Raw genomic sequence first — 22,490 nt, forward strand, 5'->3', positions numbered from 1 at the left:
CCAGAGGCCTGATAAGGAGCCCTCACCTCCACCCACCCCCTTCAACCAGAGAACTTCCAACTGCAGCTCCTCAATAACTGAAGAGCAGGAAAGCTGGTGACTGGAGGGAGGCTGGGGGAGGGGAGGAGGAAGGACCACAGTCCACCGTTAGCCCGTCACTTAAAGGCTGGTGAAATGAATGGGGCAAATGACCCCAGTCAAAGAATTTGGCAAGTCCACGGCTTTCCTGGCTTTCACCCAACGGCTCTGTTTCCTCGGCTATCTGGAAAGGAGGGAGAGCACTTCCGAAGAAGCCTCTGGAATGTCAGCTTCTGGGAATCTTGCTGAGGACGGGGCGGGGAGGGGGCGCTTACCGGGAAACACTGGATTACCCTAGCCGCCTTGGGGTGCCTGCGACCGGGGCTGCGGTTTCTGCGGACCTGAGCGGCAGGTGGCATCGGAGAGTCAGACCTGCTTGCGGGCACCAAGACGACACTCGGTCGGGAGACCGGGACAGGCCGCAGAAACGTGAGGAAGGGCCACTCGCAGCCCAGAGGAGAGGAAAGGAAAGCCCCAAGCATGCACCCAGCCCTGGCCCCCGCGCCACGGGCTGCGTCCCAGGAGCCGTCGCCACCTCTGAGCAGCCCAGATGGGAAGGGGGTGGGGCGGAGGACGGTTCCCGCGGCGAACTGCTCGCCGAGGGCCCCGGGGCCTCTGCGGGAGCGCCGAGCCGCGCGCCTCTCCGAGCCCTGCGCGGGGCCGTCGGGCGGGAATGCGCGGAGCCGGGACGCGGTGGCGGGTAGGGGGCTGGGTCGCGCGCGGGAGAGGGCGGCAGGAGGGAGCTGGAAGAGAGTTACCGCGTGAGAGAGCCGTTAAGAGCCCGCGGTCTCTTTGGAGATGCCCTGGCCAATGGCAGAAGCGGAAGCTGTTTATATGGGCGGGGCGTCGCCACGGCAGCAGGAGACGCCTTGCGAGCGGCTACTGAGTGCCGGTCCCCAGCCGCTGGCTTTCAGAGAGGCGCCGGCGGGCGTGAGTGGCGACGAGGATTGCTGGCTGGGCCCTGGAGCTGGGAGCAGAGAGCCGCGGTGAGGGTGGGCGGTGGGAGGAATTTCTTTGAGAAGCTTCCTTTGGCCCGGGCTGCGCTCTGAGCCAGGTAAGGGACGGGGAGGGCTGCCGGCCGTGGGAAGGGAGGGCGTCAGTACCAGCCCGCTCTCCCATCCGTCCCCGACGGAAGTGGAGGGCCCGGGGACTGACATCAGAGGCGTTTGGGGGACACTCACTTCCCACCCCCTTATAACTCTCTGTATTGTTTCCTTCCTTCCCCTTGAGCCCCATCCTAATATCCCTTTTCAAAGATCAGACGACCTCCCCCGCCCCCCGACCCGTCGTACTGCCCTCCTGGACTCTCTCGCCCCATTTCCATTGGTTGTGGACGGAGAGAGGGGGGTTAATTCCCCGCTTTGAGGGAGAAACGGGTGGCCTCGCATGCCCCTACACTATTCCCTCGTTGGGCTAATTAAGTCTCCTCTTAAAGATCCAAGAGGAAAAGAGCGAGGCGAACCCCGTGTGGGTCGGAGCCCCGGGCACACCTTCTGTTTCCCCGACGTCGGCAGTAAAAGATCCTCCCCAGCTGCAGGAAGGATTTTAGTAAGAGCCTCCCCCCTCGCCCACACTCTCCCCTCGGGGGTGGGGAAAGAGGGCTCAGTTCCCGCTCTGGTCCCCGCAGGCACCACATTCCGTTTGGAGGAGGCTACCCCCGGATCGCGGGATGGAAGCCCGCTTCCGGGAGGCTGCGTAACTGAAGCCGCGGGAGTCAGCGGGCCGGAGAGCTCGGCGGCCACCCTCGGCTCGGCTCGTGGATGTTGACAGCCCCCTCGGAGAGTCCCCGCAGATATGGCGGAGAGCTGGCTACGCGTCTCGGGAGCAGGGGCAGCGGAGGAGGCCGGACCGGAAGGCGGCCTGGAGGAGTCCAACGCCCTGAATGACAGCCTGACCAGCCTGCAGTGGCTGCAGGAATTCTCCATTCTCAACGCCGAGCTCCCCGCCCTGCCTTCGGGGGACACCGACCCCCACGGCTCCCACGAGCTGGCAGGCTCGGCCGAGCCGGGGTCTCCCCTGGCGGCGGACCCCGCCTGCCTGGGGCAGCCGCACACACCCGGCAAGCCCACGTCCTCCTGCACGCCGCGGAGCGCCCCCTCGGGGCTGCAGGCCTCGCCTCCCGACGACGTGGACTACGCCACCAACCCGCACGTGAAGCCGCCCTACTCGTATGCCACGCTCATCTGCATGGCCATGCAGGCCAGCAAGGCCACCAAGATCACCCTGTCGGCCATCTACAAGTGGATCACGGACAACTTCTGTTACTTCCGCCACGCTGATCCCACCTGGCAGGTAGGGAGGCACTCCCTCCCTCCCTCCCCATGCCCGCGCGGACTGGACTCACATCCCAGATCCGCAGGCCAAGTAGGCGCGGTACGGCCAGGGCCCCGAGAGAGGAAGGCCGTCCAGGAAGGACCTCAAGGGAGCCCAGTGCTTGGACTGCTGCCCCTTTGACTTCAGAGACGGAGGAGGGAGGATGTTCAGAGGGCTGCAGGGGTGCCGACATAGAGGTTCAAGGGGAAAGAACTTGTCACTCATCCGGCAGGCTCAGCCCAAAGACCAGGGCTGAACTATGCGTGGACACAGCCCCCCAGGGTAGGTTGATGGACTGAGGGACACATTTTTGTCCCAAGTCCTGGAATTCCTTGACACTACCCTCCTCAAGGTCAGTTTGTCAGGGCCTGACTGGAGGCAGAGCATCGTTCCTGCCAGACTCTGCATCCCGCCTGCTTTCAGTTGGCTGGAGGGGCTCTGGGAGGGGAGAGGGGCGTGCTGCGGGGTGTGAAGGCCATCGGTGTCCCAGTGGAAGGGCTACGGGGCCTTCCGAAAGCTGCTGTGCCAGCCCCCACCCCAAGCCCTCCCTAGTTTCCTGCCTACACTCCTCCCCCTCTTCTCATCAACCTCCCTGGGGGGACAATTACCTCAGCCACGTGCTTTCCACAGGGGCTCTTTCCTCCCACACTGGCTTCATGTTCCAAGTGTCCGGAACCTGGCACAGAGCAGCCAAGGGGCCCAGACCACCATGTAAACCTCCCAGTCTTGCCAGGGGGCACTACTCACCTGCCGGCCCCACCCACCAGGCCCCAGACCCCTGTGCCCCAGCGTGGTTTGGACTGTGCACCCAGGCCTGAACAAGGCAGGATGGTGATTCAGGCTGGGCACACGCTGCCCTGAGCCTCTTCGACCATCAGGATCAGGGGCTACTTGGGGACAGAGACCCTGAGGATGCACAGATCCTTCCCTGTGGCACAGGTCACAGGATCAGAGTTCCTGTAATCACAGCTATTCCACGATTGCTTGGGCCCTGACCCTGGGGCAGGTACCATTTGTAACCTTGGTGAGAAAGCAGAGACCCTCCACCACCACCCACCCTACCCCAAGCCTGAGAGGCCCCAGGAATGAGCGCTATGCTCTTGGCTGGGTAATAATCAACTGAGGCCTCAGAGCCTGGGGTGGGAGGAGGGGGACATGGTGGGTGAGGGCCCAGGCCAGCAGCCGGCTCTAGAAACAAGGAAAGTCATCAGATCCTCCCACACTTCATCCCCCCCCCCACAGACACACACCCTCACACCCACTCACTCATTTCACAAACAGAGAAGGCCAGCCAGGCCCGGGCAGAGGGAGATGGCCGTCCAGGACCTGGGGGAGCCAAGGCCTTTGACCAGAGGCCGCAAGCAGCGGGGTAAGGGAGGGAGGGCAGGACAGGCTGGCACTGAGAGCCACCCTGCGGCTCAGGGCTCGTATGACCGAGCAGGCAGATATCCTGGCGAAAGGGAACAAAAGCCCCCGACAGCACTCCCAGCTCCTGGTGCCCCGTGGCTGGTGTCCCAGAGCTTCCCGCTCGGAGCAGCGCCTCTGTCTCCCCTGCCCCCATCAGAGAGAAGGTGGTGGTGGGACTGGCAGTGGCGCTAGGAGCCCCCCATCACTGACCCCACCCACTCTCCCAGCTGTCTTCCTTCTCTCCTACCTCCCTGTGTCCAGAACTCCATCCGCCACAACCTGTCCCTGAACAAGGGCTTCATCAAGGTGCCTCGGGAGAAGGACGAGCCAGGCAAGGGGGGCTTCTGGTGCATCGACCCCCAGTACGCCGAGCGGCTGCTGAGTGGGGCCTTGAAGAAGCAGCGGCTGCCCCCAGTCCACATCCACCCGGCCTTTGCCCGCCAGGCCGTGCCAGAGCCCAGCGCCGCCCCATGGGCCGGGCCACTGACCGTGAGCACCGAGGCCCAGCAGCTGCTGCGGGAGTTCGAGGAGGCCACTGGGGAGGCGGGCTGGGGTGCAGGCGAGGGCAGGCTGGGGCGTAAGCGTCAACAGCCGCTGCCCAAGCAGGAGGCCAAGGTCCCGCGGCCCTCCAGCCCCCTGCTGCTGACCCAGGAGGAGCAGGGTGAGCTGGAACCCCTCAAGGGCAACTTTGACTGGGAGGCCATCTTGGACGCTGGCACGCTGGACGGGGAGCTGGGCACGCTGGAGATCTCGGAGCTGATCCCGCCGCTGAGCCCTGCCTCACACGGGGACGTGGACCTCACCATCCATGGCCACCACATCGACTGCCCTGTTACCTGGGGGCCTCCAGCGGAGCAGGCTACCGACAGCCTGGACTTTGATGAGACCTTCCTGGCCACATCCTTCCTGGAGCACCCCTGGGACGAGAGCACCCGTAGCTCCCTGCCCCCTGAGCCCCTCTTTGAGGCCGGGGATGCCACACTGGCCTCTGACCTGCATGACTGGGCCAGCCTGGGCGCCTTCTTGTAAGAAGCCAGGCCCTGCCCCACCTCCAGACAGCACCGAAGTCTGGGCCCAGACTGCCCCCCTCCCCACCAGTGCAGGCCCATGGACACCCTACCGCCCAGGCAGGGGCTGGGCCAGGTCACCCCACCAGGCCACACGGCCCCCAGCCCAGGCCATCTCAGATTCTAGTCCAGCAGGCTGAGAATTGGGGCCCAGGACCCAAATTGCTGCCTCCGCTCCCCAGCCCCCCATACACACAGTGTTTCATTGATCCACTTCTTCCCTGCCCCAGAGACACGCTAAGGGCCCTGCACTATGAGAGCTGCAGCTTGGAGGGGCCCTGGCCAAGCTGGAAACATCAGTACAGGGCCCGCCCCAGAACACCTTAGCTTCCAAGCTTCTCTCTCTCCTGCTCTCCTCCCCAGGTCTCTATCCAGAGCAAGTTCCCAGGTACAACCAATGCTGATTAGGTGACTGCAAATGAACACCCAAGAGGCCTCTCCTGGCAGTCTGTGAGGAGGAGCTAGGCGGAGGGGGGAAGAGAGAGGAGACAGAAAGGAGGCCAGGGTGCCGCGTGGAGCCAGGAGATTTTCTAAGGCCTCTGGGATATTCTGGCTTCATCCCTAGAGGTGGGGCAGAGGGTATGTGTCCCTAATCTTTGAGCCCAACTTGAGGCTGAGAGCAGCGGGGAGATGGGGATCTGGGGGTTAGGGGCTGGGGCAGCCAAGCTGCAGAGGGAAAGGGGACAGACAGACTAATGTAGTGAGTGTAGCTAGAGCTGAGGCTTAACTGGGAGGGACGCAGTGCTTGCTAGAACCACTGGGACCAAGAATGGGGGGATGGCCCCGTGCCCTTGCTTGCACTCCTGCAGGGGAGTGTCTTGCTCCACCATAAACGCCCTGGGCTGCATCCCACATCCCCTCTCCTAACCCATCGGGTAATTTAACCTTTTTCATAGAAAGTGATTTACAATAAAAACATTTTTAAAAGTAAAGTTTTAAAAAGTCTCAAAATGGACCTGCTTGCAACTTTCTCTGGGGAAAAGCATGGGCCAGTTTTGGGGAGGTCACGGCCCAAGGGGGAATGGCTGGGAGGAAGATGGGGGGCACCAAAGGCCTGCAGAGTGTCCCCTGATGCACTCCTCATGATCTCTGGGTGCCCAGAGAGAAAGGGGCTGAGAGGCGGCCCTCGGGGGTCCCCTGCAGCCAGGGCCTCGGCACCTCTCTATGTGCAATGGGGAGACTGTACCCACAGCCCCGAGGAGCAGGCGGCAAAGGAGGCACAGCCCCCTCCCTGGCCCTGGGGACTCACTCACAAAGGCCGTTCTTGCCCAGGGCTCGGCTCACGTTCCCCACCTCGCCCAAGTTGAGGGCCTGCCCAGACTCACCTGCGGTCCTCGCCTGGGCCTGTCTCCAGCTCCTCCCTCCCTTGGTCCCTTCCTGAAGGGACAGGGTGTGAGGTCAGAGGGCCCCAGCCCCTGGGGCCCCACTTGCCACCCTGGGGTTCATTCACCCCGCCCAGGGCCTTCCCTCCAATGCAGGTTGGGGCTGAGGGAGGCCATCAGGGCAGACGGAAGACGGGGTGCCTAGACCCTACAGCTCCAGCCTGTGAGGAATCAACGTACCAGAGTTCTGATGGGGAAACTGAGGCACAGCAAATATGTGACACTCAGCAGGCACCTTTCCACCCCCTCACCCCAGCTTTGCCTGGAACCCATCTCTCCCCCGAGCCTGCACCTGGCCCCGCCAGCACGCCCTTGTGGTGCACAGCCCCTTCCCCCAGCACTCACGTGCACGTGCGCACAGACACACACACACACACACACACACAAACGGGCACTGTCCTACACAATCCTGACCAGCCTCCACGGGCCCCTTTCTCCTGAGGCCCCTTTCTTTCCTTGCACTGGAGGCTGGCTCCAGGACAACCTGGCATTCCCCCGCCAACTTGCTGCTTTCCCTTGCTAATTACTCAAAATATTTCCGAAGGGTGCGCACACTGCAGGGCCAGGCGGGTTGGGGCCTTACAGAGCTCAGGAGGCAGCCCATCCCCTTCCCACCGCTTGCTGAGGAGGCTGCCCCAACCTCCCTCTGAGACTCCCTTCACCCCCTAAGCAACGACTCCCTCCCTCTCCCCACCACCCTCCGGCCTTCCTGCCCACGCTCCCCAGCACTGGGGGAACATGGGGGCTCCAGCCTCTCCACTGGTCCCCAGGCTCAGCCTCCAGCCCCCGACAAAAGGGGTACACCCTGGATTGACAGGTGGGGCCGGTCACTGTCCCCCCTCCTCACCCTCTGGCTGGGCCCATGCTGGGGGAAGAGGGGCAAGGTCAGGGGCTGGCAGAACTGCCTGCCAGGTAAGAAAAGGCTGAAGAAGCTTCTGGCTGCCAGGAAGAATCCCCAGGAGCTCCTGAAAATCCCTATGCTTGGGACTAGCGTCTCTGGGGCTGGGACCCAAACACTGGCACTTTTAAGGGTCCATGGATGCTGCCAACGAGCAGCCAAAGCTAAGAGGGGGCTCCGAAGCGGCCAGAACACAGGGCTTCACACACCCTTTCAGCAGGCAGCGTTTGGGGGTTGGCGGTGGAGGAGGCGGGAAGCGTGAGTGGATCCTGTCCCTCCTATTCATCCCTGCCCCGGCCCTTGGCTGGGTGGCTTTTTGAAAAAACGTTCAGTGACTCCGTATTTATTTAGAGATTCGATGTAATCCCAGTCAATATATATTTTGCGCCCTTAACAGTAAGTTGCAGACAGGCTGCCCCATTAGCACTAGATACTTTAGTGTGTGTTTCCTTAGAACAAGGACACACCTCCATAATCCCAGTACCACCATCACAATCAGGAAATGAACACTGACCTGGTAATCCCATGTAACCGCAGACCCCCTTCACGTCTTGCAGATCACCCCAGGAATGCTCCTCTCCATTCCAACATCCCAATCCAGGACCCCATGTTGCACTGAGTTGTCCTTTCTCTTTTGCCCTGTGTGGCTTTGAGCCCATGACTCAAGCTCTCTGGGCAGGTTTCGCATTTCCTTTGATCTCCACTTTTGAGGTGAGAAGCCCTTCAGCCACTTCACCCTCAGGTGTGGTACAGTCCCTTCCCAAAGCAAGAAGCTAGCTTTCTGTCTCCTCACTTTCCACCTCTTCCCTATCCTCCCTCCCCCATGTATCACCAGCCAGGAAAGGGATGAGGGGCAATGTTCAGGAACTCAGTCTTCGGAGACCTTCCCCGTCTGCCCTCGGGACAGGCCACCCTCAGCTCCAGTGATGGGAAGGCCCCCGGGATGGGATTCCATGCTGGCCTGAAGCAAATGCGCCAGGCCTCATGAAGAGTTGAGCTGAGGGCAGGAAACACTCTTCTCCCCGCCTCTGCCCCCCTCAACATACTGGGGACCCAGACTTGAAGAAGGAAGGTCATGTCCATGGTGTCCTCCCAGATCAGCACCGACACCGTCTCCTCCATGTCCGGCTCCTACATCGCCCCTGGCACGGAAGAGGACGGGGAGGCTCTCCCCTGCCCCCGGGCCGCCAGCAGGACCCCCTCAGAAGAAGGAGACGTAAGAGAGGAGCATGGGATCGCCCTCGCCGCTCTGCTCTGCTCTGTACTCGAGTCCCAAGGAGCTCAGTCCAGGGCCTGCCAGGGAGATCGGCAAAGCCCCCCAGTGCTCGGGAGGGGAGCCCTGGAAAACACGGTACCGGGTTGTTGAATCACAGACTCCCTCAGATGTGATCTTCCATGTGGCACCACTTCTGTCCTGAGGACTTGGTTTGCGTTTGCTGCCAGGCGAGCTGGGTAGGAGAGCCGGTGGCATCTGCACCTTGACTTTTGTTGCTCCTTTGCAGGTGACGCCAGCGGCGTCTCCAGACTGCAACTTTGCGGGCCTCGTCGCCACCGCTGAAGAGCAGGATGCAGAGGTAAGAGCAAGGTGGACGCTGGTGCCCCTCCCCGGTCAGAGGGACTGCCGGCGCTGGCACAGGGTGCAAATAGGATGGGGGCTCTTCTGGAAGAAGCCTTCCAAGGTGGTGCACTTGGATCTGTTAGAGGCAGGGTGCAGAGCAGAGGGACTGTCCGGTTAGCAGAGGGCGCTGGTCTCAGCGTAATAGGCGTGGGGTGAGTTCCAGAGGGAAGTCTTCCAGGCCAGACCCTTGAGAGGGTGTTTGTCCTCCAATTCACTTAGTATTTACCTGGCACAGGCATCTCACATCTTCCTGGCACTGGGGGACACAAAGACCGAGTGACATGGCTTTTGCCTGCCCACACCCCCAATCCACCCATCCCACCCATCCCGGAGCTCCATCTGATGGAGGAATCAGAGTTATAACTCAGCGTGAGAAGTGCTCTGACGGAGGTGTGCCTGAAGTATATGGAATGCCCAGCTCCCAGTGGGGACTCTACAACTTTCTCTTGAGCCAGATGTTCTCAAAGGAGTATCTGGATGGGATTGGGGATCCTAAAGGGTTCCTGAAAGTTTTATGATCTCACGGTTTGCTTTTTCATTTGACAACTTTGATTTCCACCTGAGAGAAACAGTGTGAGCTAAACTATAACCAAGGCTAATCCTGACAGTCCCAGGGTCCCTCTGTAAGGTGCCTCAGACCTGGTCCCTCTGGAACGTGCCTCAGACCTGGTCCCTACGGGCCGATCCTGCCTCGCCAAGCAAAATCTGCCTCTGCTGGGCCTCCCAGCCATCTCACACAGACAGGAAATGTATGGATACCAGGAGGGTGATTAGTTCTGTCTTCTGACAATCAGTAGGCTCATTTCACTGCTTTATGGACTCACAGTGCCTTCCTTCTGTCCTAGGGAAATGAGGTTCTAGAAGAAGAGGACGGATCACCCACACAAGAAGATGGTAAAAGACCTGGTCTTTTGCTCCCTTTTATTATATTTCTTTCCCGGGTATTCTCTAAAGGGTAGAGAAAGGGGCACTGGTGTGACTTGGTGGCACTGCTCAAGGGTGTGGCTTTGGGGAAAGGTTGTCTTCTTGATGGAATATCAAAGCAAGCAGGGTATCTGAGGACCTCAGCAGCCTTCCTGGCCCTTTCTAGGCCTCTGAGCCAAGGCTGCAGAAGATACATGGAGTTCTCCATCTACGTTGAGTAGATCCTGAAGCTTCTTGGGCAACTGCCATCACCTTCCTTCCTGCTTCAGCTTCTCAGCTGAGTCTCACAGAACTGCTCTAGCAGCCCCAAAGTTCAGCTGCAGCAGGAGAACAGCTTCCTCCCCTTGGGGGAACCGACTGTTAGGCAGTAGGTTTTCCTGCTTTAGTGAAGAAAACGGCTGATGTTACAGTAGCAGAAGGATCACAGCCCTGGCGGCACAGCAAAGGTGAGGTGAAGAGACGTTAGCAGCTCAGCGTACACTAGTGTTTGTAGGCTATTGGAACGAGTCTCTTTACCATCATTCAGGCCTCAAGTAGATATATTTTTTTTAAATTGGAAGAGTTGGTTTACAATTTTGTGTTAGTTTCTGCTGTACAGCAACGTGAATCAATTATACATATACATATATCCACTCTGTTTTTAGATTCTTTGCCCATATAGGCCATTACAGGGTACAGAGTAGTCCCCTGTGCTCTACAGCAGGTCCTTATTAGTTATCTATTTTATATATAGTAGTGTGTATATGTCAATCCCAATCTCCCAATGTATCCCTCCCCTCCCTTGCCCCCCGCCATAACCATAAGTTTGTTTCCTACACCTGTGACTCTATTTCTGTTTTGTAAATAAGGTCAATCATATCTTCAGTCGGAAGAATTTGGTTTCTAGTAAGCCGAGAAGCGAAGGAACGACCTACATATAGAGCAAGGAAGTGGTGGGGGGGGGGTAGGCGAGCTGGAATCCCACCTGGGATTGTAGGACCAGGCGTCCCAGGAACTGGTGTCTCTTCCGTCTGCTCCTCTGAGGTGCCTCCACAGAAGGGCAACCTCCAGAGCAAACCTGGATCCCAGCCTGGATGCAGATGTCATGCTAGTCGCTTCTGCTTTGGGCATGGCAGTTGCTTGGGGGGTTGTGTGGTGTGCAGTGTGTGCGCATGTGCACATGACCACTCTCTCCTGGCCAAGTAGTGCCGGAGGAGGGGTGGTCGCCCAGGCTGTCCCTCTGCCGCACGTGCACGCCAACCAAGCCGGAGTTGGGCGCTACCTCTCCTCGGTTGATGTCTTCAGGGCGCAAGGCTCTGAGTTCTCCATTGTGATTGTCGTCCCCAGCAGAATATTTGCTTCTAAAAGGCACAGGGCAGTACGTGGTTTCCGCCTGACATTCCATATGTGGTTTCCACCTGACATGCTGTACACAGTAGATGTATGTTTCTTCCTCTCCCTTTCACCAAGGAAAAAAAAACCGGGTGGGGGCTTGAAAAAATAACATCTAAAATTGTCCCCTTCCCATCTTACACGACTGTAGGTTTCTGGTCAGCCCCTTAAAACATCTTCAGAATAGAAAATTAAGTCTCAAAGAAAATAAATCATAATTTTGCAAGCAATGCGATTCTTTGATTTGAGGTGCAAAGTTACGGGACCAAAGACCTTTAATTGCCATTTTATGTATTAGTCATTTCGCAGAGCCTTGTGGTCATAAACACACCTCACGTGCACCGACAGACACAGGCCTGAGCCCGGGGTCACTTCCCCCGTGGCTCTCCTAGCTCTTCCAGCCTGGCTTAGGCTCTGCTCTGGGCCCGGGTGTGCGTGTCCGAATCCCACAGACCTCCCCAGGGTCTGATTTCCCTGGAACGAAGGCTGGAAAGGGGCCAGTTAAGGAAACAGAGCAGAACAGAGCGAGAACACAAACGTACCCACGCAGTTTCCTTTATTGTCCTCTCTCCCCACTTAATTATTGTCTTTTTTTTAACATATGATTTGATGTTTTTTGTCTCCATCCTTAAGATTTTTATTTTAAGGACAGCAAAGCAGAGAAAAACACAGCCAGGTCCTCTCTAACTGCCTTAACTCCGTTAGAGGCCAGAGGACATTCGCATTTCTAGGTATGGAGTGTGACAATAACAATGACTTTGACATCGCCAGCATGAAAGCACTGGACAATAAGCTGTGCTCTGCGGTCTGCTTACCCGGTGAGTGGCAGTCTGCTGAACATGAACTTGGTGGGAGACGCTCCCCTGCTCGCACCCCTGCTCTCACCCTGGGACACCCATCTCCTGCCCTGCAGTTCCTGCAAGAAGGCATGGGCTTTGCTAAGGTGCTGGGAGCCAGTTGCTGAAAGGAAGTGAGGCAGCCTTGGGAGAGTCCTTGGGCGAAGAGCGACTCTGCTCTAAGCGAATCTATTTGGGCATGGAGAAAGGCACAAAAATACCTCCAAAGCCTTCCGATTTGACCTGACCGTGCCCCCTCCATCATGATCTTGCAGATCCCATGGCAGGGGGCCTGGTCTTGTTTCCATCAACAGGCAGTTTAAGGCAGACACGGCCTCTGTGATAAGGTCTTGGAAAGAGAGCCTGAGCCCTTGAAAAGGGAACCTGTAGCCACTCAGAGGAGAGTGTTTAGTTAGGATCAGAGAGGAATTTCAATGCCAGCATTTTATAGACTAGCTCTGTGACCCAGTGAGCCCTGGGCTACCACCAGTTGCCTTGTGCTCCCTAGATTTGGATCCCAAAGGAACAATCAGGGGTCGAGGGTAACTCTTCTCCCTGGAGCCCTAACTCTATAAATTCAATCAGGGCCATCAACGTGCCCCTTATTCCTTCTCATGACACTAAACTGAATCCAGGATGAGTTCTCAGGAGGAGCCCACCTGTCAGTCACACTCTGGGCACTGATGTCTCTCTGCTCCATGCTCACCAAGGGCTTCACCAACCATGGCTCTAAAGCCACGTCTTGCCTGGTGGACTAGGTCGAAATTGCCCCTCCTTGGTTCACAGCAGAGACTGCCTTCATGTTGCGTGGTCTGTAATCTCTTAAACATGCCCTGGACATGTTTAAGCTTCAGGACAGCCAGGTCCCGTCATGGGTCCATTGCTTTACTCTCTTTGCAACATGGTTACAGGTGCTGGAGGGACACAAACTCCTGTGGTTGCCACTCTCCATCAGCTTGCAGAAGACCCATGTACTCACCCCTCTGGCCCCATGCAGGCTTGTGGTGGAGGAAGCCGTAATCCCCAGAGACGCCTCCCACAGCCTTCCCAGGGGCTCTCCGGTCCCTTCCCACTTAGCGTTGACCCAGCCAGGCTTGGGCCAGAGTGGCTGAGGTCCAGGGTACACTTCACTTCCTGCCTTCCCACTCTTTACCTGGCTTCTGTCTGTCCATTTGTTTCTCATGTCTTTTTGCCAAATGTACGTCTGTCTGTCCAGTTTGTTTATTTTGAAACTCATTTAGGTTACCCAGACTTCGTGTGAAAGTTCATGTTCACCCACACCCAACCCCAAGCTTGCTGGGCGCACGCACATCCGAGGGGCCCTCGCTGAGGCTTCCGTTCCTAACTGGCAAGAGCCTGTATTTAATATGCTGAAATTTTCCAGGAAAAATAAATATTTGTGAGACTAGATTAATCCCTGTTCCACAAAAGCGGGGATGCTTCTGTGGCAAAGGTTACAGGCAGGATTTGTTTTGGTCACTAGTTGGGGAAGATGCCATCTCTGCCCTCATTCCGCCCTGAGTCTGTGGCAGCTGTGCCGGCCAGCCGCTCACTGGGCTTCAAGAGAGGAATCTAGGCTCCTGCCTCCCCGCAGTGGCTCCCCACCAACCCCCGTGTTTGGCAGAGAGAGCTCCTGGGAATTGTTTTAGCCGCCCATGCTGGTGGAAACTGACCCCAGGCCTTGTGCTTCCTCCTCTCCCTAACTCCTTCGGGCCAACCTGCTGGTGGATGTTTATTCCACTCTGGGATTGCGGCAGGAGAGCGAGGCCTGGAAGGAAAACAATGCCTGGGCTTCTTTACGGTGATCTCGGGAGCCAGCCATTCTCAGATTAAACTGGCTTCACCGTTCAGGCCAGACATGAAACCGAATGACAGTGGCGCCTGCCGGGAGAGGGAGTTGAGGGTCGCATCGTAGCCTCACCCTGAGGTCTCAAGGGCTCTTATGAGAGAAGGAAAGTGCATCTGCTCTCTTGGTAAAATGTTTCTCGGGTTCTGCTGTTAGCATCACACTGGTAGTAAAGAGCTGGGGAACTCTCTGGAAGAATCTGTCAGGTTAATGTCAGGTTAATGACAGGAGCATCCACTGTGGTAGGTCCCATGGAATCAACAGACCTCACCACGCTCAGCTGTAAGTTCAAAGTTCCTTCCTATGACTGAGGTGCCTCAGGCTGGCTTGGCCATCAGGACAGCTTCTCAGGCACTTGGTCTCCCTCTCCACACTGTTTCCCTCCCCACACGGATGCCACTCGCCTCACGGAGCGCCCACAAGGAGGGAGCCCGGGGAGCACCCCATGGTCCACCCTCCCCAGGCCCACAGGTGCTCTGCCAGGAGCCCCAGCTCGCGGCAAGGATGGCTCAGGTCCCCATCCTCGCTGCTCTCATCACCCTTGTGGGAGTGATGTTGAGAAAGCACCTGTGTCATTCCAGCACCTCTTCCGCTAAGAAGCCTCTGGGTCTTCTTTGGCCCCGAGACCAAGGTGGGGGGGCGATGGTATGTTCTGAGATTGTTCTGCAAGGTTCTCAAAGGGAGGAAATCTGAGTTGACCATTGTAGGTGATGAGCTGACTATAATCGCGAGGCCATGCTCGGTAGACGGGGCCCCAAGGAACCTGATGGAGTATCACACAGGCGTCAGGATAGTGGCCAGGGGACCAGTGACAATTCTGTGAAAAGGCTCTGGGTGGTGTGATGGGAAAAAGCAAAGATAATTTGAGTTTATTAGTGGAAATACAAATGTTTTTGTTTTGTTTTGTTTTGTTTTTTGTGGTACGCATGCCTCCCACTGTTGTGTCCTCTCCCGTTGCGGAGCACAGGCTCCGGACGCGCAGGCTCAGCGGCCATGGCTCACGGGCCCAGCCGCTCCGTGGCATTTGGGATTTTCCCGGACCAGGGCACAAACCCTTGTCCTCTGCATCGGCAGGGAGACTCTCAACCACTGCGCCATCAGGGAAGCCCGATACAGATGTTTTTAAATGATGGCATTGGACAGGAGTGGGCATACCGATGAAATCTAAAAGTACTTATGGAGGGAATTCCCTGGCAGTCCAGTGGTTAGGACTCAGCACTTTCACTTCAGTGGCCTGGTTCAATCCCTGGTCGGAGAACTAAAATCCTGCAAGCCACTGCACAGCCAAAAACAAAACAAAGAAAAGTACTTATGGAGACCTGAAATAACCCAAGACTAAGACGCCACTAGGAAGGGTTATGCTTCGCAGATACTAAGGAAAAATCGGAATTAACTTTCTCTTTTCTTGGAGAGAAACTCTACAAGATGGTGGAACTGTTACAGATCTTAAATTTAATTAGTGGCTGGGTAGAGGCAGGAAAGAGGTGTGTGGAATCCCCCTAGATGTGCTCCCCAAATCTGCCTCTAGAGGTCTCTTCACTCCCCCGTTTCTGAGCCTGAGGAGGGAATTAAGTGGGAACCACCTTTCTCTACCTCCCGTGAAGGATTTTGAATCTCCAGGCTCCCTTTTCTGGCTGAGGGCTGGACAGAATGGTAGCACTCGCTCAGGAAGTCCTCCTGCGCCTTCCAGGCTTACCTTCTGCATCCAGGATGCACGGAGCAGCAGGGTTTCGCCGAGGGTCTGGCAGAAGCCTTTTTAGAGGAAAGAGCACCACCGACTGTACCAAGAAGCTGGGGAGATCAGAGACTTCAGGTCTGAGTCTTCAGGCTGTTTCAGAAGGAGCCAGTTTTCAGCCCTGGCTCAGAATCTGGACCGGTGGTGTTTGTAGCAAGGACTCAAGAATTCAGAGCCAGGCAGCCTGGCAGCCAGTGGTGGTGGCGGCGAGGCTGCGGCAGTGTTTTGATTTCACTTTGTGTGTGTGTGTGTGCGTGCGTGTGCGTGTGTGTGTGTGTGTGTGTCTTCTCTCCTGTTTACCATTTGCTTTTGGTCTTTCGTACCAAACAGCCACAGTTCCGGAGTCCTGCCCATTAAACACAGAGGAATAAGTATGAGATCTACCAAATTATATAAAATGAAGGAACAACTTATTTCATCTGGGGGTTCCTAACTTAAAAGCACAATCTTGCCTGCTCTGCATCCTGTCACCCTTAGAGGGGAAAAGCACTGTGGACCCATGTGCCGGACTCCGGTACCCCCAGGGAGTACAGATCCCCGCATTCCGTCTGGCTGTGAGAGATACCTAAACATTTCCTGTCCCACTCACTCCCCTTCCCCTGGGGTCCACCTCCACAAGACTATTATTAGAGCCTTAGGGCGGATTAGCACACCAGGACATTTATGGGTATACACAATTTATACCCGCTGAATCCTAGTGTTTCTGCCATTAAAGGGTTTCGTGTCTTGGGCTGGCCTAACCTGAAGCTGACGCCAGACATTCGTGAGTGGCCTCCCTCAAATGTGACGCAGTGAGCCTCACGCCCACCCTCCAGGGTCAGCCGGCTCCGTCCACGAACTGAGCCCTCTGAAGGTCATGGCTCTCGGCTCTGCCCTGGAACAGATCACCGTGTGCTGGAGGATCCAGCAATTTCCACACAGCATGAGAAATGGGGTGGTGGTACGGGCCAGTTGGGGAGCACTTCGAAGCACGCTGGACCCCATCTGGCTTCAGTGGGGGCCTTCTGGGGGCAGGTGCTGGAAGAGGCAGCTCAGCAGTCCTCGGCCAGAGAATGGAAGGCTTTCCCCCAACTCAGGGGGTTAGGGCTTCATCCTCTCCCTTCACAATGGCCATCTCGCTGCACTGGGGGGAATGAATCAGATGGAGTCATTCTGTGGGCTGGGAGGACGACTTGGGGGAGATGAGTGTAACCTGAACAAGGCCTGGGGGGCGGCTGGTTTTCGCGCACATTCTGTGAGTCAGGCGCCCTGCTCACCACTCTTCCATGTCACCTCGCTTAGTCTCACAGCATCCCTGGGGAGTAAGTACTTGTCTCCCATCTGATGGATGGGAAAACCAGGGCTCCAAGTACAGTGACCTGCCCAAGGTCACACAGTCAGTACGTTACAAGCTGGGGCTGTATCCCGGTTTTCTGACTACAGATTTAGACCTTACTAGAGCTTGAACAAGCAGGAGGTCAGGATGGATTGGATACAGAGCATGAAGGAGAGAGAAGCACCAAGAGTGGGTTTCCAGCATGGGCAGCGGGTGCTTCTCGTGCAGGAACTGCAGGACAAGGGGGGAAGATGATGAGTTTCGTGGATGGTACCCGGGGGACCCCAAAGCTCTGGAGCTAATGTCTCCTGGGGTTGGTGGCACCAGCTGATAGCAACTCTCGGTGGGCTGTTCGGGTGCAGAAGGAGAGGAACAGCTGTCACTCTGTTCTCTGCCATGCCATTTGGTCCCTGGCACCCTGCTGGGCAGCCAGTCCCTTCCTGCCCCACCCTGGCCCCCACAGCAAACACTTAACTCTGAGCCCAAATTAACACACTCTTCTCCCTCCCCTTCACCTCCTCCTGCTCTCGTGAAAGTCTCAGCCAGACTCAGTTTCTTTTCCTGGTCCGCTGTAACACTTAGGCAAACTTCAAGACCAAATAAAGATACAAAGGTGGATCCTACGGCAAGCTCACAAAACAAGGACCATCCTGCATGTCCCTCCATCAGTGGGCCACAGTGGCCATGACTGTCCCTCGCCCAGTGGACGCCACTGCTCCCAAGTTTCACGTGCTGTGGTTTGCACCCTGTGGGAGTTCCAGCTAATGCGCATCTTGCCAGCTTTCGTGCCAAACTCCCGGACTGTCCTGCCAGAGACACCATCGGCACCAAACCAAAGGTCCGGTAACCTTCCTTTCCTCTTCTCAGGTGCCTGGCAGGCTGACGACAACGTGGTCAGTCGTCGGAACACGCAGCGCAGACGCCCATCTTCTGGCAGCCTGGAGGACCCCGAGAACAGGCTCTGCGTGTGGGATCCTTTGGCCATCTGAGAGCCTTAGCCCCTGTACCAGGGCTCTCCTCCCGTTCTCACATCCCATCCTGGCCTCATGGCACCACTGACCTCCTGGGCATCCTCAGCAAGACACACGGAGACTTTTTAGACCCACGTGAAAGCTGGATGCTGAGGGCACCTGACCCTTCTCCCAGACTCATCTTCTTCCGCAACCGTGATCCTTCCCCTCTCAGAAGGGACTGGAAACCTCTTTTCTCCTTGTCGGCTAAAGTCACTCGAACTGCAGCTCATGAGACCCTTTGCAGAGAGTCTCTGGAATGTTTCCACTGTATCTTGATCTTCAGGTGGAGCTGTGGTCTACAGACTGGTTATTTCTTGTGCATCTTTTTTTTTTTTTTTCTCCTTAGGAGTTAGACCAAGAAGACTCAAGAGTTTGGGTGACTTCATTACAAACACCCATCTGGCATTTTCTAGTCTCTGGGACATCATAACCTATCTGAAACCTGTAGTTTGGGGTGGCGTTGGGGGATGACTCCTGTGAGAAGGGAAAGCCATATTGCACTGTAAGTGGGGTTTCCCTCAAAATGCATTAGGAGCTCCTCTCTCAAGGACAAGAAGCAGTGGCAACCACCAGAAGGTTGGTTGGGAAAACAGTTCTTGCTTCTGGTAGCAGAGGCTATGCCTCGTGTGTCTGCTTAGGAAGGAGGCCTTGAATCTGAGAACCCCTCAGTTACATGATGACCTACCGGGGAGTTCTTTATGATCAGGTGCACTCAGGAAGGCCTGGGGCTCCATCCTAAGGTGACACTGCAAAGGCATTTTTGACCCCCTCTATGTACCAGGCACTTGTTAGGGACTGTCGTATATTATCACGTTTCATCACTACCGCCCTGTCAGGTGGAGGTGGCATTCTTACCCCTGCTGCCCCCGTCTCCACCCCGCTTTTCTGAAAGAGTTGAAGAAAGAAGCTGAGAGAGGGGTGGACCGGTGGTTCTCATTTGGTGCCCAGGAACCCCAAAGGAGGTTGGGGGAAGGGCTGAGCTGGGGTCAGTGGTGGTCTGGGAGGCTCCCCATCCCACCGGTTTTCCTCCCCTGTCCTCCAGATCAGCTGAGCCTGATGGGGGGAGCCGGAGGTACTGCCTTCCATAGGCTCATCAGAGATTTAGAGATATTGTTCAAATCACATGTCCACCCCACCCCAGTGCAGTGTAGGCATATAAATAACAGTCTGAAACAGCAAGACCGTAAGCTGTTGGCTGTTCGTCTCTCAACACTAGTGTTATCAATGGATTCCTCATAGCTCTCTGATAGATGCATTGTCTGCTGGCTTTTGGAAGAGGTGGTTAGTTAGTGGAGCATGAGATTGAGAAGCAAAGTGGGATCCAACAGTTTGTGAGGCTGAGATGTGACAGAGCCCTAGGCTATGCCCACCATGATGGCCTGAATTAGTAGTTGGAATTGTTGCCCTAGAGGAACTTTTCATGGTCCTTCCCAAGGCCTCAAAGAGAGCCCAGTGCCGGGGGATCTTTTGCACCTCCTGTGTGGCTGCCTTGTGCCGTCAGGTGCGTGGTGACCCTCACTGCCTGGTGGTTGTGGTTCACATCCTGCCCTGGGGGTGGGCAGGCGGAGGCCTGTGGTCCTGACAGACACTACATGAGCCAAGCCAAATCTCAGCTTCTGCCTTGAGTTCCGGTGTCCACCCGCTCTGAAATCCTGCAGTGGGCTCTGCTGTTTCAGGCCCCATTTAATGTCCTTTCTTTCCCCGAAACATTCTTACAGACCCTTTCATATTGATGATTCCAGCAATAACCACACTTCCTGATTTCCTTGAAATCTGAGCCCCAGAAGCACTAGGGAAGGGGACTCTCCCTGAGCCTGGGGTGGTGGCATACAGATCCACCTCCTCTCCCGGCAGGTAGTATTCAGAGTGTGGTGTTACCTGAGATGAAGGAGATGTAGGTAAACAGTCGCCACAGTGGCCAGGAACCCTAAGAGGAAGCCATTGTCTTCACCCTTTCTGGAGGGTCTGTCTTCTCCCAGGAAGAGGCTCAGAGAGATTCCTCAAGGCCTTGGTTCCATAACCAAGACATACCCGGGTGAGAAGTGGCCCTTCACTCCTGTTTCTCAGACAGTTCCTGCTCTCTCCCCCATCCCCGCACCTCTTTGCCCTCATTTAGCTCTTTGGCGAGCAGAAATATCCCATCCAAAAGGGCTGGGATCAGGGAACAGGGCACAGAGCCTGGTCGGGGAACAGGACAGCCGCCCCAGTCATCATCTGGAGATGGTCATGTTGTTAGCAGTTGACCCACAGAGAATATGACGGGGCCTGGTTTCTCACACAAGGACACAGACTAACCGGAGGCCTGGGGTTCCTTCCTGCCACACTCAAGTCGGAGCTCACCTATGAGCTCACTTCCGGGTGGTGTGGTGATCCCAGCCTTCTCACAGAGCCCCTTTTCCTTCTCCTCCCCAGTCCCAACCTACCAGAGGCCATGCCCACGCTGGGGCGTCTCCTGGGCACGGATCCACACACGTTAAGCCATCTCACCTGGGGAAGGTTTTTGCCCTGTTCACCTGACCTTGGCATGCTGCTTGCTCACTGTGCTTTAGGATCTGCACACCTAGTGTGTGTAAGTATGTGTGTACTGTTGTGCCATCTGTGTACCCCTCACTCCCTGGAGTACACTCATGGGCACACTACAGTGGGGACGTCAAGGATGCAATATTTATGGACTGCTGCATGATTCTTAAAAATGAATAAAACTGTTCACAAGGGAAGAAGAGGTGTTAACTGCGCAGTTGGCTTATTTGTGAAAGTTGCTGTCCGACTTTCTCCAGCACGCTTTTAATACTTTGACTCAATAACAACTCACACTGCAGAAATATAGAAGATCATGAGATTTTACTACAAGAAACTCTATGCCAAGAAAATGGACAACCTGGAAGAAATGGACAAATTCTTAGAAATGCACAACCTGCCAAGACTGAATCAGGAAGAAATAGAAAATATGAATAGACCAATCACAAGCACTGAAATGGAAACTGTGATTAAAAATCTTCCAACAAACAGAAGCCCAGGACCAGATGGATTCACAGGCGAATTCTATCAGACATTTAGAGAAGAGCTAACACCTATCCTTCTCAAACTCTTCCAAAATATAGCAGAGGGAGGAGCACTCCGAAACTCATTCTATGAGGCCACCATCACCTTGATACCAAAACCAGGCAAGGATGTCACAAAGAAAGAAAACTACAGGCCAATATCACTGATGAACATAGATGCAAAAATCCTCAACAAAATACTAGCAAACAGAATCCAACAGCACATTAAAAGGATCATACACCATGCTCAAGTGGGGTTTATGCCAGGAATGCAAGGATTCTTCAATATACGCAAATCAATCAATGTGATACACCATGTTAACAAATTGAAGGAGAAAAACCATATGATCATCTCAATAGATGCAGAGAAAGCTTTCGACAAAATTCAACACCCATTTATGATAAAAACCCTGCAGAAAGTAGGCATAGAGGGAACTTTCCTCAAGATAATAAAGGCCATAACTGACAAACCCACAGCCAACATTGTCCTCAATGGTGAAAAACTGAAACCATTTCCACTAAGATCAGGAACAAGACAAGGTGGCCCACTCTCACCACTCTTATTCAACTTAGTTTTGGAAGTTTTAGAAACAGCAATCCGAGAAGAAAAGGAAATAAAAGGAATCCAAATTGGAAAAGAAGAAGTAAAGCTGTCACTGTTTGCAGATGACATGATACTATACATAGAGAATCCTAAAGATGCTACCAGAAAACTACTAGAGCTAATCAATGAATTTGGAAAAGTAGCAGGATACAAAATTAATGCACAGAAATCTCTGGCATTCCTGTACACTAATGATGAAGAATCTGAAAGTGAAATCAAGAAAACACCCCCATTTACCATTGCAACAAAAGGAATAAAATACCTAGGAATAAACCTACCTAAGGAGACAAAAGACCTGTATGCAGAAAATTATAAGACACTGATGAAAGAAATTAAAGATGATACAAATAGATGGAGAGATATACCATGCTCCTGGATTGGAAGAATCGATATTGTGAAAATGACTCTACTACCCAAAGCAATCTACAGGTTCAATGCAATCCCTATCAAACTACCACTGGCATTTTTCACAGAACTAGAACAAAAAAATTCAAACTTTGTTTGGAAAAACAAAAGACTCCGAATAGCCAAAGCAATCTTGAGAACGAAAAACGGAGCTGGAGGAATCAGGCTCCCTGACTTCAGACTACACTACAAAGCTATAGTAAGCAAGACAGTGTTTTACTGGCACAAAAACAGAAAGATAGATCAATGGAACAGGATAGAAAGCCCAGAGATAAACCCACACCCATATGGTCAACTTATCTTTGATCAAGGAGGCAGGAATGTACAGTGGAGAAAGGACAGCCTCTTCAATAAGTGGTGCTGGGAAAACTGGACAGGGACATGTAAAAGTATGAGATTAGATCATTCCCTGACACCATACACAAAAATAAGCTCAAAATGGATTAAAGACCTAAATGTAAGGCCAGAAACTATCAAACTCTTAGAGGAAAACATAGGCAGAACACTCTATGACATAAATCACAGCAAGATCCTTTTGGACCCACCTCCTAGAGAAATGGAAATAAAAACAAAGATAAACAAATGGGACCTAATGAAACTGCAAAGCTTTTGCACAGCAAAGGAAACCATAAACAAG

At 54.9% G+C, this 22,490-nt stretch overlaps 1 protein-coding gene across 1 annotated transcript; it reads left to right on the top strand.

Moving 5' to 3' along the window:
• Nucleotides 1–1,872: 1,872 nt before the first annotated feature.
• On the top strand, nt 1,873–4,827 carry LOC309793631 (forkhead box protein J1-like; the record flags this gene model as incomplete). The annotated part of the gene is made up of 2 exons (XM_082604259.1): nt 1,873–2,370; nt 4,060–4,827. 2 exons carry the CDS (start codon nt 1,873–1,875, stop codon nt 4,825–4,827), a joined length of 1,266 nt encoding a protein of 421 aa, XP_082460385.1.
• Nucleotides 4,828–22,490: the final 17,663 nt, after the last annotated feature.

Source organism: Mesoplodon mirus (assembly GCF_964341445.2).
Source record: "Mesoplodon mirus genome assembly, chromosome: 18".
NCBI classification, from domain to species: domain Eukaryota; kingdom Metazoa; phylum Chordata; class Mammalia; order Artiodactyla; family Ziphiidae; genus Mesoplodon; species Mesoplodon mirus.